The 26098-nt window shown below is 32.1% G+C and overlaps 1 protein-coding gene across 1 annotated transcript; it reads left to right on the top strand.

Moving 5' to 3' along the window:
- On the top strand, positions 17328-21023 carry LOC109363279 (cytochrome P450 83B1-like). The gene is made up of 3 exons (XM_019609491.1): positions 17328-18258; positions 20243-20843; positions 20965-21023. The coding sequence occupies exons 1-3, from the start codon at positions 17365-17367 to the stop codon at positions 20967-20969; spliced, it is 1500 nt and encodes a 499-aa protein (XP_019465036.1). The 5' UTR covers positions 17328-17364; the 3' UTR covers positions 20970-21023.

Here is a 26098-nt window from a genome sequence, read left to right as displayed (position 1 = left end):
TACTTGTGTAGATGAAAAATGTACACCTCACAAACTATGACTGTTGTGAGGTGCATTTGTTGCACATGCACAATGATTGGCCGTATACAATAAAAGGAAGAGAATAAACTATATCCTCGTACTAGGAGATAAATTATTTTCTTCTATCACTAAAACTAAAATTATGAGATGCTTCATATTCTTTTACAAATATTTTATAAAAATGGTTAAATAGGACATATGTCATGATTTTAGTGATTGAAGAATATAACTTATATCCTAACATTATGAAAATATATTCTATTTTCTAAAAGAAAATGTAGTTTAAAAATACAAAATCTGGACATATTTTTGTCATTGAATCAAAGTAATTTAATGTCTCAAACTTTCTTTACATAAGTAAAAAGAAATCATTTTATGTAGGTTTTATGTCACTTTTTTCTCTCCTCTCAGTTTCTCTGTTAAACCAAAGAAGAGAAACATAGTGTTTTTCTTGGACCTCTCTTCTCCTTTTTTCTTGTCTCATTTTTCTTCACAGCCAATGACATGCTTAATGTGTGGAATTGGTGATAATTGTAGTATAAAACATTACAGTATTCACAATGATTATTTTATTAAAATTATATGTCAAAATTATATAAACCAAATAAATTATATGAAAAATGAATCTAGACCTAAGAAATTTAATTAAATTCAAATAAGAAAATTTATCAAAAGGACGTGTCCTACTTATATAGTAATTAAAATATGTTAAATCCATTATATACTATATAATCATCATCTCAACCATTAAACACATTTTTGTAATTCAAAACCCAAATAATGTCCGACAATAATCTTTACCTTTCAATTATTTCCCCAACATATATGAACTTGCAATCATGAGACTTAACATAAACATTAAGAACAACTTAATTGAATAAAAACAATAAAGCATATAAAAAAATAATCAAAATTCATGGTCAAAGACGGCTAATCACAATTTATCGGGTGAGAGAGAAAAGAAATTAAGAATGGTGTATATACCCATAAAAATACTAAAAATGGTACATTTAATAATAGTTTATGATAGGTACAAGTACAATAATATTCACTCTTTGAGTATCCACATATTTATAAATAAAAAAATATTTTATATACATTATAATTATTTATTACTTTAAATTTGCCTATGTGTGTTCGATATTATACATATTTGGTTCTAACTTCTAAGCTTAGATAAAAGGTGAAAATTATGTTAGACATTTGATAATCAATATAAAATTGTGTCAAATCTCTACGTTATGGAGCAATGATATAATAATGGTAGGTTGTTACCCAGAAGCAACCCCTTGTACCTCCCGAATATAGTGTTAGAAGAGCAAAAGCCGATGCATCGCCACTCGAATATAGTAAATAAGCTAGTTTACAAATATTAGATATGAATCGAAACATGAAATATAGGCACTTTTAGAGGCAAATCAATGAGATAGTTGACACAATGATTAGGAGGAGAATTAATTTTATGTACTTGTAAGAAACTAAGTGCGTTGGGGAAGCCAAGGAAATTAGACACTTCAGGTTTTAAGTTATAATACACCGGTAATACAAGATCGAGAAATGGTGTGAGTTGTAGATAAGGAATGGAAGAATGATGTAAAGAGAATAGGAGATAAGATCATATCATACCTTTAAAGTATATAATGAAGGAATATGCCTTTAATGTGATTAGTTCTTATGCACCTCAAATAGGGTTAGATGATCACCAGAAGATAAAGTTTTGGGGGCTATTGGAAAGTAAGTCCCACATCGCCTACCTCATTGTCTCGGTAATGGTTTAAATACCTGTTGGGCTACTCCTCTCATTGCCAATTGGTTTTGAGACGGAACCTTAACACGGGCTTAGAAGGTGTGGTCGAGACAATACCTTTAGGATAAATAATTTTCCTTGGAGGCAATCTTAAGGGACATGTAGGGAGGGACACTAGAGTATTTGAAGATGTTCATGGTGGATATGGAATAGGAGAATTAAATATGAAATATCACACTATTCTATACTTCTCTTAAACTAATAATTTTACAATAGAAAAAATCATATCTGAAGATAGTTTGACAAACCAACATAGAATTTTGATTATGAATGTAAGGGTTAAGAGTATAGTGGAGAGACAAGGAAAACATAGAGTCCCGAGGATTAAATGATGGAAATTGAAGTGAGAGTAACATAGGAGCTTCAATCAAAGGATTTCGGAATGATGTTTTGAGAAGTTCAAGGAAGTGCTAGTGATATATGAGAAGAGATGGTCAAAGGAATTTCAAAGATAACAAAGGAGATATTAAGCGAATCTAAAGGCTCTACACCAAATGGTAAAGAATCATGATGGTGGTACAAAAGTGTGCAAGACAAAATTAAAGTGAAATGGGATTGTTATAAATCATAGTCTTTGTATAAAAATTCTGAAAGTTGTAAATACTACAAGATAGTCAAGAAAAAGAGCAAGAAAGTAATAAGTGAAGCTATAGATAAGGCTTATGATGGGTTATACAAATATCTATGTATAAAAGGAAGGGGGGAAAGTATCTAGAAACTTGCAAACGGTAAGGAAAGAAAGACATGAGACATGGACCAAGTGAAATGCATGAAAGACGAATATGAAAATGCTTTGGTGAAGGACAAAGATGTGAAAGAATATGGAAGAACTATTTTCACAAGCTTTTCAATGATGGGCATAATTCTTTTTGCTTTCTAATATACTACACAATAATGAGGGGAATCGTAATTATACTTTTTAATGTAGAATTCGAGAGTTTAGAGTGAAAGAAGCTTTGAAAATGATGAGAAATGATAAAGTGGTTGGACTACATAGTATATATATTGAGGCCTGGAAGGTTCTAGGAGAGCAGAGCATTAGATGACTCACAAATTTGTTTAATTAGATCAACAGGTTAAGAAAATACCACATGAATGGAGGATAAATATCGTAATCCCAATTAATAAGAACAAGGGTGACATGCAAAATTGTGAAATTGTTAGGAGATTAAGCTCACGAGTCATAGCATCAAACTCCATGAGAGAATAATTGAGTAGAGGTTGAAACAATAGAGGAACATCACTCATAATAAATTTGGTTTTATGTCAGGGAGATCGGTCGTGAAGGTTATATACTTGCTACAACGATTGATAGAAAGATATTGAAGGAACCAAAGGGACTTGCACATGATCTTCATTTATTTGGAGAAGGCGTATGATAAGGTTCCTAGAGAGATTTTATGGAATGATCTAGAATAAAGGTTTGTGTATTGCCTATATTCAAGTAATCAAGGATATGTATAATGAGATCAAAATGATAAACCGACAATTAGGTGTAAGAAATACTACCTATAGTTATCGTAAATAAGTATAGAAAGTAAGAGGTTGTCGTATCCACATGGACTTGCTAACTCAGCCTTTCAAAATCAAATTACTAATCCAAGCTGGTTTTCAACTGGATTGGTTGAAAAAATTGTATAATAAATTTGTTGGAGTTTAGATGTGGGATTGACTCATTATTCATATGAGTAAATCGACAAACAATCAAGCAATGAAACAAATATAATTTCACACAATATTTGACCTCAAATACACTAAGAACTAATATTTTAGTCTACTTAGCAACATCATGAAATAAAGCCTAAACCTTAAACACAATATTAATGATTATGAGACATATGCATACCTCTATATCTAGTAACTAAGCAAATGAGTTGAGATTAATGCACACCCTGAATTGTGTTAGCCGCCAATGTCTTGATCTATACTAACATTTTACCTAATTAGCTCTATGTCTAGTAACTGAATAGATAAAATTATGATTTATGAATCATAAAGCATGCCTCTATGTCTAGCAACACACACCATCAAGTTTGAGACTTTTTAGTACAAATATGGATCTATGTCTAGCAAACATATAAGTAAAGGCATTTGTTGTGACAATTTAACATGCAACTACGTCTAGTTTTATGCATAAAGGATGAATTATTTGCTTTGGACTTTGAAATCATAATTTATTCACAAGGTTCTTTTCACAAAACAAACTATGCATTTCATCAAATACTTAGTAGGCATTAAAAGTACAGCAAGAGTAATTCATAAGGATCATATAAATTTCATTCAAAAATCAAATCCAAAATATATCAATGAATAAATAAGCCAATCTCGGCTGAGAAACAATCTAATTACATATTTTCATACATAACTTGATAAAAATGGAATTATGAGCTTGAGTTCAGGGGATATGTCAACTCCACCATGAAAATCAAGAATTCTCACTATTCCTACTTCCTAGCCATTACATCCTATTCCCAACTTATATAGATCTACTAACTAAGAATATTAGAAACCATTCTAACAAAAATACACAGTTCAAAAAGTCGATTCCTAACTCCCTAGGTAAATCTATATCTTCAAAATGGCATCTGGATATCTTTTTATGTTTCTGGATCTTGGCTCATGCACTTGGCGTAGCAACAGTGTGTTGAGCGCATCTTCATTCGAATCAAACCTTTCACTTGCATTCTTCCACGCTTAACACCACTACGATGAGCGTGATGGAGCTGATTTGTAGCATTTGCATGCTAAGCCCACTTTGGCCCGTTTTTGGACCAATTCATCCTTTTTCGGCCTGAAATATATAAGGAAGCTTAGAAGATGGGATTAGTACAAATAATCATCAAAATCTCAACTATGATTACATAATGTAAGTATTTAGAATTGAAAAGTGCTAAATTAACCTTATGAATTAAGGTAATTTTGGCACTTAACACAAGACCAACATAAGAATGAAAGTGCAAAGTGTCAAAGTGTTGCACTATTAGATTGCCTATGTTTTGATGATGACAAGGATTTAGTGAAAGTTTGAATATGACTCAACAAATCAACATGTCGTGGACTCAAGGGTTTCATGTCTAGACTAGGTTTCTTACAAGAGTCAATTTTAGAGTCTTAGATGTGTGCCTTAGATATTAAGTCTAGGTTAGGTAAACCTATATGCAATTCTCACAAGCCTTAAAAATAATCAATTAATTTACATGGGACACGTCATCTAGATTATTATATGTTAATGCATTAATCATACATGTTACTTGTACATCTTAGGCATAATAAATTGGTAAAACAAGTATAGTTGATGAGCATAACATATAGGTAGTTTACTATTTATTCATCTAGCTGAAAAATATGCTAGTTAATCGATTAAGGAAGGTGTTAATCGATTAACGTGAATTCAATTTTAACTGATAACTGAAAACCTGAAAACAGTTATTCTCAGTAGCTTGTTAATCGATTAAAAGGGCACTTAATCGATTATCTGGGTCTCAGAAAGGTTTTCTATATAAATTATGTTTTTAGGTCATGCACCATATATCATATCATTCATTTTTAGAATTGATAGTTGTATATTTGTCGTGCTCAATTGTGTCATATAGGCAGAATGAAATGCATTGTGAGATAGTGAGAGATAGTATCATGCTTAGGGTTTAATTGTCATCCAATTGCATGTGATTAATGTGTTAAACTTTGCTATCTTTTCGTGCATGATTCTTGCATTTCTTTAGAAGAATTCTAAGATAGAATTTCTCTATTTCTACACATTAATGAACTCATACATATTCATGCTAACTTTCAAATTTTTGTATAGAGTTTTTAGCTGAGTTTCAATTGTAATATTTTGAGCTACATTGTGCTTAATAATACTCTGTTTTTGTACTGGTTTAGTGTTGTAATAAGGGAAGTCGTCTCTTGGTGTCTTACCATATAAGAGATTTAGTGAGTCTTCACTAAGACTTAGAGGTCTTGAGTTTAGAATGTTTTCTTGGCTGGGGCTTGATCGTAAGAAAGATTTTCTTAGGCGATTAGGTGAGTCAAGCCAAGAAAGTGAGTTCTTGGATTCAAGAAAGGAGCATCTAAGTTTTTGTATCGGAAGTGTGCATGTAACAATACATTTGTTTCAATATTAGTAAAGAAAATCTCCCGAGATCAGAAGGGGAGGCCTGGATGTAGTTCGCAAGTGAACCCGCAAACGAACCAGGATAAAATTCCTTGGTACAAGCTTTTGCTATCCTTAATCTCTTTACGTTTCAAGTTGTAATATTGCCTATTTTTAGCTGATAATTTGGATATTGTAAATTTGCTATATTGAGTTTAATTATGTTCAAATATATATGATTTATCTTTATCTGAATATCGGTGAGTGTTTGTGCAATAAGCCATTCTGCAACTTGCTTTTTTTTGTGTGTTAATCAACTAAGATATGGTGTTAATCGATTAACTGAGGCTTTTTCCAGAATAGGGTTTCGGTGCGAAAAGCGATAATTGGTAACCGCGACACCTATTCAACCCAAGAATACAAGACGAGATCACAAAGGATTTTTTATTACTGTAGAACTAACATCAAAGGTCAACATTGAGCCCCTACTTGTTTATATTGGTCTTGGATGTGCTCACTGAGCATACACAAGAACCAGTATCTTCCACTTTTAACTAACTTATTGAAAAATTATTGATTCCTTTCAAAGTTATAAATTCAAGTCTTCTACACATGTCAATGATGCGAGTCTCGAGTTTATTATCAACCACCACCAAATCATTTGAAAAAAATCAGATACATAAAACTTTGTAGATTCAATTAGTTTTTCCTTATCAAAACTAGAGAACAATTTTGGTCATACTCAAACAAGATATTCGAATAAACAAATGAGTATATGTCTTGTAGAATCGATCACAAAGTTTCTTAAGTTGGATATCCAAACAAGTACAATATAATTCAATACCATATTGATGCTTTATTGTGAAATCATTACTGTTGAATATATTTTTTGTCATATGTTACAATTAGAGTTGTCAAAATGAGCTATCCGGACGGGTTCGAGCTAGTTCATGTTGAGTTCGGCTAAACCAGATTGGGCTAAAAAATTCAAATACAATTTATGCATATCAAATTGTAGTTCAAACACGCCATAAATGAGTTGTGGCGGACCGGCCCACATAATACTAAAAAGTATTTTTATTTAAATTTTAACATATTTAATCTATTTAAAGTATATATATATATATATATATTATTTGATATTAAGGCATAATTTTTTTAACACATTTGTTATGTCCAATGCAACTAAACTTATAGCTCTAACGTATTGTATTTGAGTTAAGACGTGATATCAAGTCTATGTATATGATTTTTAACCTAACATGTTCATTGAATCTTTCATTTCTATCAGACTTTTACTCCTTGACACAATATAATTTGTAATTTCACTTTATTATATAAACGGTTGGACAATATAAAAAATAATATCACTTTGGTTTATAGCAATGATAGTATATACTGTAGTTCAAAAAAATTCTATATGTCAAAGTATAATCATCATAATAATATATGATCATTATTCCTTACATTTTGTATTAACATCTTTTGTATGTTCTTTATTAACACTTTCATTGTGAACTATTATGTTAAATTTGGTTGTGTGAAGTTCTCAATGATGAATAATTATGTTGTCTTTTAATTTTGTTGTAAAAGATATTTTTTTATATTATATTTTGGTTGTAAAAGTTAAATCTAATTTAATACATAATTATGAAATGAAAGAAAAGTTGAATCTATATAGTTTAATGTTTTCTCATTCCATTTGATACTTTATTTTGTTATTGTGCTTAAAATAATATTTTACAAAATAGGAAAAATAATATAATCCTTAACTTTATAACATTATTGTAATTTATAAATATTCATGTTATAGCTCTATTTTTTATTCAAAGTTAAAACACAATATTTATTATAAGTTATTTTATAAAACAATTTTCACCTATGACTTATTACCAAACCAAATGTCCCAAAAAAGATTTAAAAAAATTAAGGAAAAACGGGTAGCCCAAACCACCCGGTAAGCCTGGCCTAAGCCTGGTTTAATAAAGTCTGATCGGTCCGAACTAAAAAACCTAGATACAATAACAAATACATAATATGATACAGAAGCCCTATAAATATTTAGGTTTTGACAGGTCAGCTCGACCGAGCCCACCTATTTTGACACCTCTAGTTGCAATCCCTGTCTGGTACCGTATCCCATATGCTTCAACCTAGTTGGCTTCCATCACATCAAAATCACGTGTCATATATTTCAACTCTTAATATTTAATTTCCAATTGCGAATGACGTTTTTCTCTTTTTGCAAATTGAAACAGAAATGTACTGAGTTTCTCATTCATGGGATATCAGAATTCTAGATGGGTTCTATGTTCAAGGTTATAGAATAAAATACTCTATCTTAAACAAATAAGAGAGAGAAAAGATTTATTTTGTTGAGTAGTCAAAATGAGTCTATATTTTTTTATGTACGAGTTTCTTCACCTTAACTTCTTTGTATCATCTAATTCATGATTAGTATGTGACCACATTAACCATCCATTGGCTATATTTTTTGTATGCTTGGTGGAACTGTTTTTGAAATCAAGGAAACAAACTCTCTTTACTTAATTAATAGTGAAATTTTAGATGATAGAAAATAGCATTGACAACTAGTATTGAAGAGACATGTTATTTAAGAAGATTGTTATCATATATTATTGTTTTACCCGGGTCACGTCTGGGTTATTATTTGACCACCCCGTGTAACCAGTATTAGGTTCTTCATTTCCTCGTAACCCGCCTCAGATGGACCCACTTGTGGCAGATGGCATAAATGTTCCAGACACGATATTAATGTCTATGACCCACCATTTAATGCATCTCTGACCTTGTCATTAATGCGCCGCTGACTCGCCCTCAATGTCAGCTAACATGCCACCTGCACATTTCGTCCGCCCACAACAATTCGACAGCAGAAGATCTGCAGGACGGGCAAGGACCAATAGAGTATGTCCATTGTACCCGTTAGATGTTGGTCAATGACAAGGTGACATCTCGGCGTACCCCAAACTCTATAAATAGAGGAGAACACACAAGGAGTATATTCAATTCTCATTCCCTCATTTATTGCTATACTTATTGCTTCAAATTCTCTCTTATTTACTCCTTTTATCTCTCTATAATACGCTATTGACTTGATGGTTGGGGAACTTTTTCAGGTATCTCCCCCAGCGGGTGCAGACGATAATCCGACCAAGCTATCAAATCTCTAGTATTCAACCAGACATCTTCTACCGACCATTTCTCTTCTGTTTCCGAATATCCTGTCCTAATACTAAAGAACATTGGCGTTGTTTATGGCTTACCTACAACATGGTGACCACCCGTAACCATGCTCAGCCATCCGGCCAAGAAGAACCGCTCAACACAAACATTCCCCCAAATCATGATACCCCTTTCATTGACCCCCTAGCACTGGTGCAACCATCTCAGCAGGCTAGCCAAAGTCATCCACCCAACCCACCCTAGAAGCACCCACTACCCAACAACTCCTCCAAATGATCCAAACTCAAGGCCAAATCATCCAACAGCAGGCCCAACTACTAGCCGAGCTTCGCCAACATAGACCCAAACCTAGTGATGGACCCTCACGGCCAGTTGCCGATGAGCACTCCTCAGAATCCACCGAGGCTTCTAGGCTAGTAGCTCCCCCAAACAAGAAAACCACTCAGATAACCCATCCCTCCAACCATAGCTCCTCACGAGCAAAACACCCTTTCATTGAAACTATCATGTCTTCACCATTCCCTAAACATATTACCCCCCCCCCAACAACATCGACCAATATGATGGAACAAGTGACTCGTACGATCACTTAGATGCTTTTGAAACCTCAATGTTTTTCCATGAGGCGATTGACCCTATCATGTGTCGAGCCTTCCCCCTCACTCTGAAATGCGCTGCCTTTCAATGGTTTACACGGGTCGCACCAAACAGTGTTGATCAATGGGCCACTCTTGCCAACTGATTCAACATTCGGTTCACAGCAAGCAAAGAACAACCCCGCTATTCCTACACCATGTCTGGTATACGGAATGAGTCACATGAACCCCTCCGAGCTTATCTAGACAAGTTCAACTCGAGGGCCACGAAGGTACACACCCTGAGCTTGGAGGTGGCGGTGTATATCTTAGTAACGGGATTATAGGACGACCTCTTCAGACACGAATTGGCTAAGTATTCAGATCTGACAATGGAAGAAATTCGGTCCAAAGCCCAACAGTTCATTAATCTAAAGTAAACCCATCCTAACCGCCCATCAAACGAACATAGAGAATACCAACTCCCCTCAATGGAAGCCAAACGACCAAAAACACATGAACACCCTCGAGATGACCCACCCAGACAGCCCAAAAAACTCAAGTACAACTCCTACACCCCCTTAACGTCAGTCGCACCAGAATCTTGCAAGAAGTTATGGTCACTCATTTAGTCCAACTCCCTAAACCTAACCCGGGCAGAAAGTTGGGGACCCAGGACCACTCCAAATATTGTGATTTCCACACTTTCTTTGGACACGTTACATAAGAATGTACCCAACTACGGGACACTATTGAAGATCTGATTCAAGCTGAACACCTCCAACAATTCATTGCTCGGCCCCGCCAAGGGCGATCTCCACCACCACACCGACCCAGTCCCTCTTGGAGACGTTCCCCCCAAAAAAACTCAGCAGGAATGACATCCAAACAGGGACCGCAGAGATCGGTATCGCCCCAATGGAGTGCAGTATACATCAATACAATATCAGGCGGGTTTGCCACTGGTGGTACATCCAGGGCAGCCTAGAACAGGTATGTCTGGGAAGTCATGCAATCAACTACCTATAACCTCTGCCAGTATCGGGGTCATCAGGAAGCACCCCCGATCTCTTTTGACGACCATAATTATGAAGGCGTCCTTCGCGGTCATGACGATCCCCTCGTCATCACCGCAAAAATGAACAATAAAAAGGTGGGCCGATTATTTGTCGATTGGGGTAGTTCGGCATATATCATGCTTCAAGATTTGCAACTTGACGGTTTTACTGGGAAGGTGATCACCCCCCGCGATTACGTTGATATATGGCTTACTGTTGGAGAGCAGCCATTAACCCGAACAATCCAAGCTAAGTTCCTGGTTATTGATTGTATCTCGGCCTATAATGTCATCCTCTAGCGTCCAACATTGAACAATCTTGAAGCAGTAGTCTCCACTCTGTATCTATGCATGAATATTCTCTCATCCGACCTTCGGGTATGAATGGTTAAGGGAGACCAATAGAGCGCAATGAGTTGTTATTAGATGAGCCTGCGGCCAAACCACACTTCAGTACTAACACCACCCCCAAAGAAAAAACAGTGGGGCGTGCACCTAGTGGAGCTAGTTACCAGAACGGATGAAGGAGAACTCTGCCCCCAGCTAGGGGGAAAAACATCCCTTCAACTTGGCCCCTCAAAAGAAAATATGGTATACATCGACAATACTCTCGACGAAGCCCAAAGATCCAAGTTGGTCAGGTGCTTGAAAACCAACAAGGATCTTTTTGTCTGGTCTGATGTGGACATGCCCAGAATCGACCCCTCAGTCGCTTGCCACCAACTCACAAAAAATCCAGGGGCAAAACCAGTGGCCCAAAAGAAAAGGAAGATGGGTGCCGAGAGGACATCCAAGGTTACTCGAAAATCTCTGAGCTACTAGAGGTCGATTTCATCTGAGAAATTGCATACACCACTAGGCTGTGAAACGTCGTGTTGGTCAAGAAACTTTCTGGGAAATGGCAGATGTGTGTGGATTATACAGACTTAAACAAAGTATGCCAAAATGATTCATACCCCCTTCTGAACATTGATCATCTTGTGGACAATTCCTCTGGCTACCAATTTTTATCATTTATGGATTCTTATTCTAGGATTGGAGCTATGCATTTTACATTCAATAAACACTAGTTTTTACTTCCATTTCACTGAGTGTTGTGATTTGAATCACTAAACTGAGTTTTATTTGTGTGAGTTGTCTGACTAACAAATTGCACTCTTAAATATATTGGGGAATGACCGAGAGGTGAACCCAACTATTCGACCATTCAGTTATTCAAACTAGAATTCTAATTCACGAGAGTAGTCTTAGGATTCTCGGGGGTTTCTTGAATTCACCTTGGATTGCTACAAAGCGATTGGATAGAAAGATCCAAGTAAAGGATTCAATTGATAATCGTGCCATCAAAGTAGGTGAGACTTCAATTGAGTACACATGTCAGAGATCGAGAGAGGATGACACATATCAAAGAACAATTCATCCTCACAACTTAAAGTTCATGAAAAGGAGCATAACAATGATTTCTGAGTGTAAAGGCGGTAACCCTTATCCTGGGAACTATTCCTAAATTAGATTGTAATCTTTTTTAATATTTTTATAATTATTCTTGTTAATTGCTCAATTGTCCTAAATTCAATTTTATTCCTTATTTGAGTTAAGTGTAAATTAATTTTTATAATTAAAGGAATTACTCAGCCCTCATTGGATCGATATTTTATTATTTGATTATATTATTGTGCACTTATGATTTTCCCTATCAAATACCATCAGTTGTTGAATTTGTAAATGAAACTCGAAATGTTTCTCAAAAATCTAGTAGAATATTCAGTAGTCATAGTCTCAACACTTAATCATCAAACTTGATAACCATTCCTGATAATTGATCTAAGAGTCCTTGAAAATCATTCAAGTGATCTGAAATAGAAAATCCCTCCTTGTACCTCAAATTCATAAAGGAATTTAACAAGTATAATTTATTATTCTCTGATTTAGAAGCATACAATGATTCAATTTTCTTCCATAAAGATTTTTCAATTTCCTCATTAGCAATGTGATTGTAGATATTATCTTCTATGTATTGCCAAATAAAACCATTAACTTGTTGATGTTGAAAACTCCAATATTCATCACACTTCGACTCTGATTTCTCAATAGCAAACACATGAAGATGCAAATTCTTCACAAATAATAAATCTTTCATTTTCCCTTTTTACAAGTGACAGTTAGTATCATTCAAATATATCATTCTATGTGTATTTGCATTCATCATTCAAGCAAGTCAAATAACCTCAAATCAAAGAGCTCTGATGTCACTATGATGGGAAATTCAACATAATAACAATGAAAAACTCTAATAGGTTATATGCAGCGGATAATAATTTCCCTAACTTTCTAGAATCTATGAGGAACAACAACAAATAAATGGGAGTAAGTAAGAATACACAAGGAACTTTTAACGTGACAAACCTTTATGATGTGAGAAGTAAAAACCATGGTCACAAGTCAGTCAATCAAGTTCCATTTTGATCAAAATAGGAATACAAGAGTGTCTCCAAAATACAACACAAAACTTGCTCAACAATACGGCAAACAACAAAGCAACAAATTTCTCACAACTGTTATGAGTTCATGCGGGTTGAGTTCTTTCCTCTTCTCTCTTACTTTTCTATTGTCTCCTTTTGCCTAAATTGATTTCACACACTTGCCTCATCTGACCCCTATCCATTAGATTAAATGAGACAAGTGAGTTTTACCCAATTGGGTCTTTCTCCATATAGGAAGGGAGCCCAAACCCAACAACATATTACGTTATTCATTTTTTATATAACTAAGGATATTATCATACTCTATAAGGAACTAATCCTTTTTAGATTTGTTGACTGTCTTTCCCAACATCTATCGATGATATGAATCAAACATTTCTCCTTTGATCTATTTGGAGATTTAATAAGACATTATACCATTTGACTTGTGTCTTGTTAATTATTGATCATTTATTTATTAAGTATCAATCATTATTAAATTAAAATAATGTGATATATAATATAATTATGAGTGTACTATATATTACAATGTATATACAGTCACTATATTATCTATCCTTTATTTTTATTTTTGTAAGAATTGATCATGATTAAAAATGACTGGTGGGTGATGAACTGAAAATTTCTAAAATTCATGAATTATTACTACATACATTTTTTGTCTATAATTATTATGTAAAAAAATTACAATGATAATGCTTAAATATTAAACACTACTAAAAATTTGAGCAGTATAATTGTCAAAATAGAAGTGTTTTCTATTTTAGATCAATTAGTTTAGGTTAGTTAGTTAGGTTTACCTTTAACTATATAAACTCTTGTATTCTCTCCCTTTCACAATTCATCGAGAAAATGATGAGCAACATTTAGTTTTTTTCCTTTTTCCTTCTTCATTCTTCAAGATTTTCTTTCTCATTCATGCATTCTTTCATGCTTCTTGATGAATCAAGAAGATTTCTTTAATGGCTCCTACATATCATTTTAACAATATTTGTTATATCATACTGATATTGAGATCAGTTTACTGGTTGAACCGGCCGACACAAATCGATTTTTACAATACTAGTATAGAGAAAATGGCATAGAGGAATTCTGCTCCTTTTTCTTTGAATGTGTGACTATAAAGTAGTGTGTTTTAATGTTGACAAAGATGTAACTCCAATATAAGGCTACATAATCCTCTCCCATGTCTCCAATTGTTTATGAACGGTGTATGTCCCCTGATTATAGTGGTTGACAACATGGCTCACAAATGGAAAAAAGCACAGTAAAAAATGAACCAATTAAATTGGAACTTTCCTGATACACAAAAACGATAGCAATAACATTATAATGATGGAATAGTTTAACCATTTTCGCAGTATATTGTAATATCATGTCAGTAAGAACTATGTTATTTTATCTCGGTGACAATATAATTGCTAGTTTACTTGCACGATTAAGGACATTGTCATCAATATTATAAAATGACTAACTTCCACAAACAACATGAAAATGCATTGATATATAATTTTTCTTTTTTTAAACCAACATTTAGAAGTCCATTTGGGCCAAAATGACTTCTCAAACTTTGAAAAATCGATTTCGGCCAAACAAATTTCTTAACATGATTTTCAAAAAAAAATTGAAGATTTGTTTGTGGTCCATTTAAGGACAAATGATGCAACTGTGTGAATTTTAGCTTGAATTTTAAGTTATTGGAAAATGCAAATAAGTATAAAATAAGTAACGAGGTCCATTTAAGAATGATTTTTTGGTCCACCACTATTGATGCTAAAAGATTGTTTTTTTTGCTTTTATTAGATTATATGCTCACATGTAAAATAAAGAACAAAATTTGACCATTCAATATTCTGTCCTGTAATACAAGTATTGAAAATGACTTTTCTCGTGGTAGGCTTTAGAAGTATCATAGTTAAAGTAACTTTTGGTTTTGTTTTCTCTTATTTGTTTGACAAAGAAAAACAATTTCATAAACTAATATTGAGATGCAGAGTACCATATAAAAGGAATTAAGCAAATTGATTACGACACTAATATAAAAGTATATAACTTAGGTTTTGGTGTTGGTTGCGTAACGAAATGACATACATGAAATATCAAAGATTAAGAACTAAGATTAAGAATAAAATCCACCCAAGTTATTAGTGATGGGTTGTGATCACTCGGATAAAAAGTAGATTACATTTTTGGTAGAATCCATTTACTCATATATATTAAATCATATGTTAGGTCCTTAATAATACATATATTTGCATAAATTAATTAATTATTGACCAATTCAGCATTAGTATCATAAATTTAATAGTTATCTCTATTTCCTTCGTTCTACAAAGCTTCTGGGAGTGTGACCAAGGAACTTACGAATCTATAGAAACTTTTTTTAGTGTTGTTCTTCTTGGTAAATGGAGATAGCGCTGCTTAAATGAGAGAGTCCTTTAGGGTTAAGGTTTTAAACTCTAAATATGGACTTCAAGGTAGCCTCGAGTTTATGGATAGAAACCTAGAAGGGTCTAAGGAATCTCTTTGGTGAAGGGATTTGAAGAAGGAGGCGTTTGGGACAGCCCTTAGGCAAGGGCAGTTAGCGGGTGGTTTTGAAAAAGTATTGGGAATGGAAGAAAATAAGGTTATGGTCTAATTTTTTGGTGGGCGATGTTAAGGTTCCATCTCAAAACAAATAGGCAATGTGAGACTTACTTTCAACATGTCCTCCCTCTTCACATGAGTCTGCCGGATCAGGCGAAGAGTTACCTTTGACCCATAACTAAAGGGCAACTTTTGGCCCATGACACCCGGAGAGAAGTTGGGCCCTGGCTCTGATACCATGTTAAAGTTCCATCTCGAAACCAATTGGCAATGAGAGAAGTAACCAAAGAGGTATTTAAATCATTACTGAGACAATGAGGTAGGCGATGTGGGACTTACTTTCCAACAGACGAAGGACCCCTGAAGTATTCTTTTGAGCGGCTTTTCAATTTGATTGCGGATAAACAGGCTATGGCTAGTCAACTGGGTGATTGATAGAGGGCAAATGGAAATGGAACTTCACGTGGATGAGAGAACCTTCCGACTAGGAGAAGCCTAAAATTGAGGTGTTGGTGAAGCTAATTAGTCATACAACTATGAAGGAGGAGACTAAAGATCAATGGAGTTGGACTTATGATGTGTCAAACATATATACAACCAAATCAACTTATAACATCATTTTATAACACGGTGATACTGGAACACATGATAGAAAGCTACTTTATTTAGTTTGGAAATATGTGGCCTCATTGAAGACTCAGGCGCTAGCATGGAGAATTAAACTGGATAAATTTTCTTGTAAATTAAATTTAGCACAGAGGGATATGGATATCAATGGATCTTATCTAAGTTGTATATGAAGTAATGATCACAATGAAATTGTGGATCGTTTAATTTTCTCTCGTCTTTTCTCTTACCTAGTATGGTAGTAAATCTACCAATCGTCGGGTTTCAAATCAGTGCTACCTCTAACTGGAAATTTTAAACATTTATTATATCACTTTGTATTACTTGATGGCAAAAGTGTGTGAAATGATTTGACTATGATATGAATGACTGGAACTTGGACGCTCTCGACAAAATGAATGCAACAATCTTCAATAACAAGAACATAATTATGAAGGAAATAGTGGATGTAATAAAATTGAAGTCTTGGATCTGGACTAAAGGAAGATATAAGCATACAATCATGTCTTATCTGAATGGATTATCAACTCCAGTTCTTTATTTACAATGTTATTTTAAGTTAATTTAGATGAAGTGAGATTCTAACATGAGAATTAAGTTAAAAAAAATTGTAATTGATACTACCGAAATTTATCTTGCACTCCTCGTGTAAGATTTTCTACTATATGTATTTCCTTACCTCATCTTATAAAATTATTCAAGTAATTTTGTTGCCAATTTGTAGTCAAACCATCAAATTTCATCAAACTTTTAGTATTCTTATTTTATTTTAATTTTTGTCACTTTGTAATTATTTCAGTATGGTCTAGATATTCAAAGTTCCAAAGCATATGTGTCTATATAAACAAATTAAAAGCACTCTAATAAGACATTTCCCTAGTTAGGTAAGTTTCTCAAACTCATCCACTATGTTATCAATACTACATCTACTTCTCATATCACCTATTTTGGTATTATTTCTCTTCAGAAAATTCATATCCACTAAGAATTCATCAACCCTTCCACCAGGTCCTAGAGGCCTTCCCATAATTGGCAATCTTCATCAACTTGATAGTTCAAAACTTAGTTTAAATCTATGGAACCTCTCAAAAATCTATGGTCCTTTTTTCTCCCTTCATATTGGTCTTAAACCAGCTATTGTTATTTCAACACCTAAACTTGCAAAAATTGTTCTAAAAGACCATGATCTTGATGTATGTAGTAGACCACCCTCTCTTGGCCAACAAAAATTATCTTATAATGGGTTAGAGATGATATTTTCTCCTTATAATGATTATTGGAGAGAAATTAGAAAAACTTGTGTAGTCCATTTTTTCAGCTCCAAAAGAATCTCTAGCTATTCTCATATTAGAAATTTTGAAGTTAAGCAAATGATTAAAAAAATATGTGGCCATGTTGATGCTTCTAAAGTTACAAACTTGAGTGAGATCTTAATGTCTGTGTCAAGTGCTATAATATGTAGGATTGCTTTTGGGAGAACATATGAAAATGAAGGAGCTGAAAGGAGTAGATTTCATGGGTTGCTTAATGAGACACAAGCTATGTTTCTTACCTTTTTTGTTTCAGATTATATTCCTTTTATGGGGTGGGTTGATAAATTCACAGGGTCCCTTACTAGGCTTGAAAATATTTTCAAAGAATTGGATGTGTTTTTCCAAGAAGTTATTGATGAGCACCTTGACCCTAAGAGGGAGAAAGTAACCATAGAGGAGGAGGATGTAGTTGATGTGTTGCTTGAGTTAAAAAAGCAGGGTCACTTGTCAATTCATCTCACCAATAACCACATTAAAGCTATCATCATGGTATGTGTTTATGTTTTTTTTTCCATTTTTTTATTTGTAGATTTTTTTCCTAATCTGTACTTTGGTATAATAATCCTGAAGTATTTTTTTTATTTTCTATAATTGAACATCATCTATAGTGAGTTTGGCCAACTCCAAAGTTGTTACTTAGTGACCATGGGTCACAGAGTTCAAACCGTACAAATAACTTCTCTACTTGTTAGGTTAGTCTGTGTGCATTTATCATCCTCAAACTCTACTGAGTGAGAGACTCATGCACTGAACTGCTCTTTTAATTGAACAACCTCTAGATTAGGCTTTAATAATGAGGTCTAGGGAGTACAAATATATACATTCTTATCATTGCAAAAGAAAAGATTATTTCTCATGATTTGAACCTATAATGTTCTGGTAATAAGACAAACAATTTAACCATGGCACTAAGAGTCATTTTAAAAGTATAAAATCTAACTAGAAAAATAAATACTACACTGTAGGAGTGAGTAGAATCAAACCCTACCCATTCACCTGGTATAACCTGATAGTAATCTAACCCAAATAGGGTACGATCTCATCGGATTTAGGATTGAGTTTAGGTTCAAAAATTATATTCAGTCAATATTTAGGATCGGGTAGGGACCAAACATGACACGGCCAATACGACCCATGGTCACTCACTTATCATGTTTGCATGTGTCTCTATTCAAATATGTACAGAGTAATGACATATTTTTTGTCGAATATATCATTAGTTCTCTAATTTTTTAATCAAATATACATGATTAATAAATAACAGATACATATATTATTTTATGAGGAGAGATTCGTTTACACCAAAATTAAGTTATATTAATTACATTCAATCTCATTCATTCATTTTCTTAGATCAACAGATCAAATGGGTGAGTGCAATAAGTGATGGGAGAGAAGAAGAAATCTTAAATAATTTATTGCACTCACTCATTTGGTCGTTGGATCTAGGGAAATGAAGGGCTGAGATTGAGTGTAATTAGTATAAACTTTAACTTTGATATAGACGAATTTCTCCTCTTATTTTATATATCAAACTATATATTATATATTCATAATAATAAATAATATTGAGAATACTTTATCCAAAATGAGTATGCATGTAATTAATCAGATCTAGGGTCAGGTTCGAATTTAAAGGTTGATTTGGTCGATATTTAAGGCTGGGTTAGCCTTGGGCCTAGGATCGGATCCGAGTTCAAAAAATGATTCAACCAACATTTAGGGTCGGGTAAGGGACAAGTCTGAACTTGTAGCAACATCAGGCATGCTCACCCCCACTACAGTGTCTCTTTTAGAAAAACTCTGTCTCTTTTAGAAAAACTCAGTCATCATCCACATGACTAGTGAGAGAATAAATATCTGTGTAGATGTTCACCTAAAATTCGTGTAACTGCATCATTGTCCTTGCATGATTTATGAGAAACATCATGAAAATGAATACTATATATAGCACCTTGTTTTACTCTGACATGATGAAGAAATTTCAAGCCCAACTATATCAGCAACAAAGATCCAAAAACATGAAATCAATTATAGAAATCAGAACTTTATGGTTCTACTTTCACAAAACCAGTTTCATCACCAATGCCCCATCTACTTTTACATTATACGATATTAATCATTTTGAACATAGAACATGAAGAGATAGTCTGATTCAATGATTCAAATTGTGAACTGCATCACCTGATGCGCCGTTATAATATTGTAGTTGTTGTGATTGCATCATACCACAATTAAGGTATGACACCGAATCGCAATGATACATTATATCATGTTACATCGCATTTAGGACACATCAAACCATATTGGATTCTATCAAATTTAAAAATAATTTTTTAATCACAAAATAATTCATACTGTAATATCTCTAGTGGCGGTAACCGCAATTGTTGTCACCCAATTGTGACCTCAACCGCAATTGAAAACACATGTCTCATTTAAGATCTTAATTTGTATTGTTTGATAATGACAGGACATATTGGTAGCCGCAACAGATACAAGTGCAGCCACATCTGTTTGGGCAATGACAGGATTAATGAAGAACCCAAGAGTAATGAAGAAAGCTCAACAAGAAATCAGAAATCTCTATGGCAAAAAAGACTTTCTAAATGAAGAAGACATTGAAAAGCTAGTTTATCTAAAAGCAGTGATAAAAGAAGCACTAAGATTCTTTGCACCAGCACCACTTGTACCAAGAGAAACAAACAAAACTATCACTATTGAAGGACATAAAATACCACCTAAGACACTAGTCTATGTAAATGTTTGGGCCATTCAAAGAGACCCAGAAAGTTGGAATGACCCAGAAGAGTTTTATCCTGAGAGGTTCCTTAACAATGATATTGACTTTAAAGGACAAAATTTTGAGCTAATTCCATTTGGTGCAGGACGTAGAATCTGTCCAGGGATACCTTTAGGAATTGCAACAGTGGAAATCATAGTTGCAAATCTTGTTAATTCATTTGATTGGGAAATGCCTGAAGGGATGAAAAGGGAAGATATTGATACAGAAGGGTTACCAGGACTTGCACAACATAAGAAGAATCATCTTTGCCTTGTTGCTAATAATCATAGAGTTTAAAAATTGTTACGCTGTCAACTCATCATTCATCGTTGATTTGTATTACTTTTGTTTGAGAGTTAGTGATAGTTAATAAATCAATGATTAATGATTTGCTTATACTGTAACAATGTATTGAATACTAAAAGTGTGGGGATACTAATGTAATAATGAAGTAATTTCAGTTCATTGTCTGATTGTTAATTTCTTAGTCTCCGGCTTTTGTTTAAAACTTTTAACATTGGAATTTTAAGTCAAAATCTTGTTTACCTAACAATGTGATACATTTCAGCATGTCAGATTTTGATCATCTCCATATAGTATGATGTATATTGTGTATTGTGAACCTTTTCATTTAAGAGAAAAAGATGTATATATCAGTTGTGTATGAGTTTTATAATTATCATTGTATTATCCATTATTTATATTTGATTATTGTTGACTTTTCAAAAAAGTAATCATAATGAATGGTGGACGATGATATGCATATGTATAAATTTTTATAATGTCGGTATATATTTACACTTTAAGAGAAAACAGTTTAGACAGTATGTAAAAGTTTTTTTATATTATCATCATCTATGTTTTATGTTTTAGTTATTATCAAATCTTACATAAAAACAATACATATATATGATGATTAATTTACTAACTTTACAGTAAAAAATTATTTTAGTTCCTCAAATTTTTTTGCAAGTATCAATTTGGTCCATACAAATTCAAAATGATCAAAATAAAAATCAAATGTAAGTTAAATTAATTTTTTTTAGTGTCTTTTATTACCTCTATCCGATGCTATTTTAATTGACTATTCCAATTTCTTTAATACTATTATAGACTTTTACTTTTTCAAAAATAAAAGTAATATAGTATCAAATTGGGTATTCATTTTAAAATTCTAATTTTTATATCTGGGTTGAAAAGGAATTAGAATATACTAATTTGAAGTATTTGGCTCTGCTTTCAGCAAAAAGTTCGAGTGTGAAATCATTGCGAGTACCACAGCCATGTTATAAGTTTATAATGCAATATCTACATAATATAAACAATCAAAATATAATAATTAAATTATAGGTTAAATCTAATAATATATTTAAAGAATAATGAACATTAAATATTTCAACACATAAAACTCCGCAAACATATCAAAATCATATAAAGAGCGGAAAATGGGCAAAAATAATGTCACAAAAGCTAGACAATCACATAGGTTTGGTTATTGGGTGAGTCTGTAAATGGAATTTTTGTGATGTGTCATCTATTGGGCTTCTACTATACATATATGCTCATGACTTTTTAACTTCTTTGCTTTCTTTTTTATCGAACAAACATCTTAGTTAAAGTAACGTCTTACTAGAATTATAAAGGTGAAGGGTTCGATTCATGGGAGTAACAGTGTGACATTTGTTAAAAACGACAGTCATGCATCCTAAAAGAGATTAATTCTTTACTCATAGGATGATGGAATACCCTTAATAGTACCCAAAAAGGGAAAGAAATCCATGAAAGCATGAGTTAGTATCCATATATAAGAGCTTCAGCATAGTGAAAATTTGGGATAAAGAAATTTAGTTTATGATTTAAAATTTCATTTATGAGTGTAAAGTAGGGAATAATATGTACTTACGGAAAATTTGAGAGATTAAAACGAGTTTTTTTGAGCTAGTGGGGAAGGAAGAGGATAACACAAAAAATCACTATGAAACGATGTCTTTTTGTTGATTGTGTTAACTTTCCAAACATGGAAATACCACATATGATCAATAACACGTATGACCCATTATTTTATCGTCACCAATTATGTTATAATTAATAAACATAAGTTAACAGTTAACTAACATTGTCATGATTTTGAAAGTTGAGATCTCAAATGACAATTTAATTAGTATTTCCGGACAACAAAGAAGAACTCAAATGAATTTTAATATTTATTTTATTATTATGTATATTCCTATAATTTATATAATGATTTTATTGCATTTCATAATTTTAATTCAAGTTTATTTGATAAAAATAATAATATCTATATTATGTATATACATACTATATATACTATACATAAAACCAAAATATGATGTAACCACCATCATGATATAATTTTTATATTCTAATTTTGCAATTCAATTTTTTTAATTTCTACTAAAAACCATATAATCCTATATAACCACCTAAAACATATTAATCATAAGTTGCATATCTATACTACTTATCTATACTACTTATAAAGGGAAAACCCAAAATAACCACCCTTCATGGTGTAATTTGTGGTTCTCCCTATTTTGCCATCACTATTTTCTAATTTTTACCAAAAAACTATATATAACCTAATATTTCTCATATTAATTGGTTAACTATTTCTTATTTCTTACATTATATAAGTATAGTTTTTTAATGTAAAATATGAATGTTCAATTTAAAAAATTGAACATTATACCAATTGGATAAATTAAACAAATTACAAATATTTAGCATAAAATATTATATTTGACACTTTTGAGATATAAATTACACATTATAAATGATAAGAAAGCGGGTTGACGGAACGACAGTGCCTGTCAACACGCTAGTTTTAATAAAGACAAAAAATTTATAATATAAAGTATGTACAATATAAAAAAAGATATTCTAATTCTACAAAATAAAATGAATAAAAATTAATTAATTACTTAGTATCTTAAATAAGAATGTGGGTCTATCCCACACTTCAAGAACATAAAGTTAAAACTTTAGGGGGTTTATTATATTTACAAAGGTGTGGCATATAAATTTATGAGGCCATTAACTACACAAATTTCCTATGCCCAAAAAGGTTTGCCAATAAAAAAAAATCTCTTTAACAAATTTAGAATTCATACTTTTCAACCCCCAACCTCATTATCAAGTATTCATATCATGATAATTAAAAATTCTTAAATAAAAATAAGGAAAAATGTATAGAAACACTCTATACTTTATGGCTTTTAATTTGCATTTATTTATCATGAATTTTTTTCATAATTACTTCATAAGCTTTAATTACATATGAAATTGTTTCATACATAAAAATAATTTTAAATTAATATCAATGAAATTTTTTTATCTCAACTATTAGATCATTATTTTTTATATATAACAATATTACTATTATTGTATTAATTACTTTTAACTCTGAAATTTACTTATTCTTTTCTTCTCAATAAATTTTGTATTTTGATGGTGGTTTTCTTAGGATGTCAATGTTGTCTAATCTTCACATTTGCATTGCTATTGTTGTGATTCTAATTGCAACAATTTCCTTATTGTCTATGAATAGTTTAACAATATATTTATACATAGACTAATTTTATCAAATGATAAATGTAATAGTCAATTAGGAAGAAAAAATAGTTTACAATAGCTACTTACAAAATGCATAAGTTTATGGGAGCATTATATATTTTTCCCTAAAAATAATACACATGTCATTATAAGAATCAATATATTATACATATATATTAATATTATTATATAATTAGGAATTATAATGTTCAATATTTTTAATAAAAGAATCCAATTTTAATGCATTCTTTATCATCCATTTTTTATATAACTAAGAATATTTTCTCAAGTGTAGTAAAGAATTCATATTTTTCAGAATGTAAGATTGTCTTTCTCAATAAGTATCATTTTTATAATTAAAACATTTCACTTTTGGTCTATTTGGAGATTCAATGAAGTTAGTATTGGCAATTAGGGTCGCCTTGCCCATGCCCACACAATGCTCACCAAAATTAGGGCGGCCCGTTTTTAAATAAGGCATGAAATATCATGCCTTGCCCGCCCTAAACATAGGCAGGGTGGGCTTGCGGGCCGCCCTAAATTAATAAAAAACTAAAAATGATCTAGTACATGGAACATTGCAAAATATTATATAATGTCTCTTATTTTTTATTTTACTACCGAAATATTACAATATTTATATTATCATACTTGAGATTACATGGATGCACAATATAACAGTAGGATTCAAAACACAAAATATAACACCTTATTTTGCATAAACTAGATATGCAGTTAATTGATAAGATATGCAGTTAATTGATAAGATATTATATTTTTGAAAAATTGCTATATTGTACTCAAGTGGTGAGAACATGAATTACTCTTGCCATAATTGGCCCATCAAATTTCGTATTGTAGTATTCATTGATGTCTATGGGCCGCCTATTTGAAATGCCCATAGGCGAAAATGACATGTTGGGTAGACATTTTAAGGCAGATGGGTATATTTTTCATGTCATGCCCGCCCAAAACATGTGGGTGGGCGGGCCTCATGGGCACGACCCAAATTGCCAATGACAAATGAAGTGTTATACTACCAGATTACCGCCTTATTAGTTTTTCATCATTTATTTATAAATTATCATTTGATTATTAAATTAAAATAATATGACAAATAATAGAGTGTAATATCTATATAATGTAAGTGTAACAATTTATATACAATCACTACATCATCTACCAATAATTACTTTTGTGAAGAGTCATAAAGATTAAATATGGAGGTAGATAATATATGATAATGTATAAAACTTATACACTATTAATACATACATTTTTTCTCTAGATAATATAATTATTAGTGTAATATATATGCATACTGCATATACAGTTACTACATCATGCACAAATTACTTTTAGAGTGAGGATCTACTTGCTCTCATCTTAGTCCTCACTAATTTAAACCATTAATTTTCTTAGAGTAAGTGAATATCTCCTCTTATTTTTATTAGGTTTTTTTAAATTATTGATGATTAAAATGAATTGTGGATGACGAAATAACAATGTATAAAACTAAGAGTAAATTACACTTATACTTCATGAGTTTTAGTGAAATTATAGAAATCACCGATATGTTTTTAAACTTGCACAAATCACACCTATTTATATACATGTGTTACATTAACTACCTTTGTAAGAGAGATAAATGTAATTTCTTAAACAAAAAAAGGTAACGACTATAATTAAATCAAACAAAATATGATATATTATGAAAATAAATCCAAATAGTATAAGAGTCAATGTCTACTTATTATTTTTAATTTGTTACAAACTGTATCAATAATTCTAAGGAGTATTTAAATCATCACTCTTATACTATATATATATTTATATTGTAACTAACTAAAATAATGAATAGACCTTAACTTTTTATATTATTCGAATTTGTTTTCACAATATATTATATTTTGTTTGACTTAATTATATCTTTTATCATTTTTTGTGTAAGAAATTACACTTATATCTCAT

This window comes from Lupinus angustifolius, chromosome LG13, assembly GCF_001865875.1.
Source record: "Lupinus angustifolius cultivar Tanjil chromosome LG13, LupAngTanjil_v1.0, whole genome shotgun sequence".
In the NCBI taxonomy this organism is placed as follows: domain Eukaryota; kingdom Viridiplantae; phylum Streptophyta; class Magnoliopsida; order Fabales; family Fabaceae; genus Lupinus; species Lupinus angustifolius.
The sequence above is the reverse complement of the archived record's forward strand: the minus strand, read 5'-3'. Positions and strand labels throughout refer to the sequence as shown.

Coding starts and splice junctions, on each gene's coding strand:
- LOC109363279 (XM_019609491.1), top strand. CDS start 17,365: ATGTTATCAATACTACATCTACTTCTCATATCACCTATTTTGGTATTA. Junction 18,259..20,242: donor ACATTAAAGCTATCATCATG/GTATGTGTTTAT, acceptor TGATAATGACAG/GACATATTGGTAGCCGCAAC.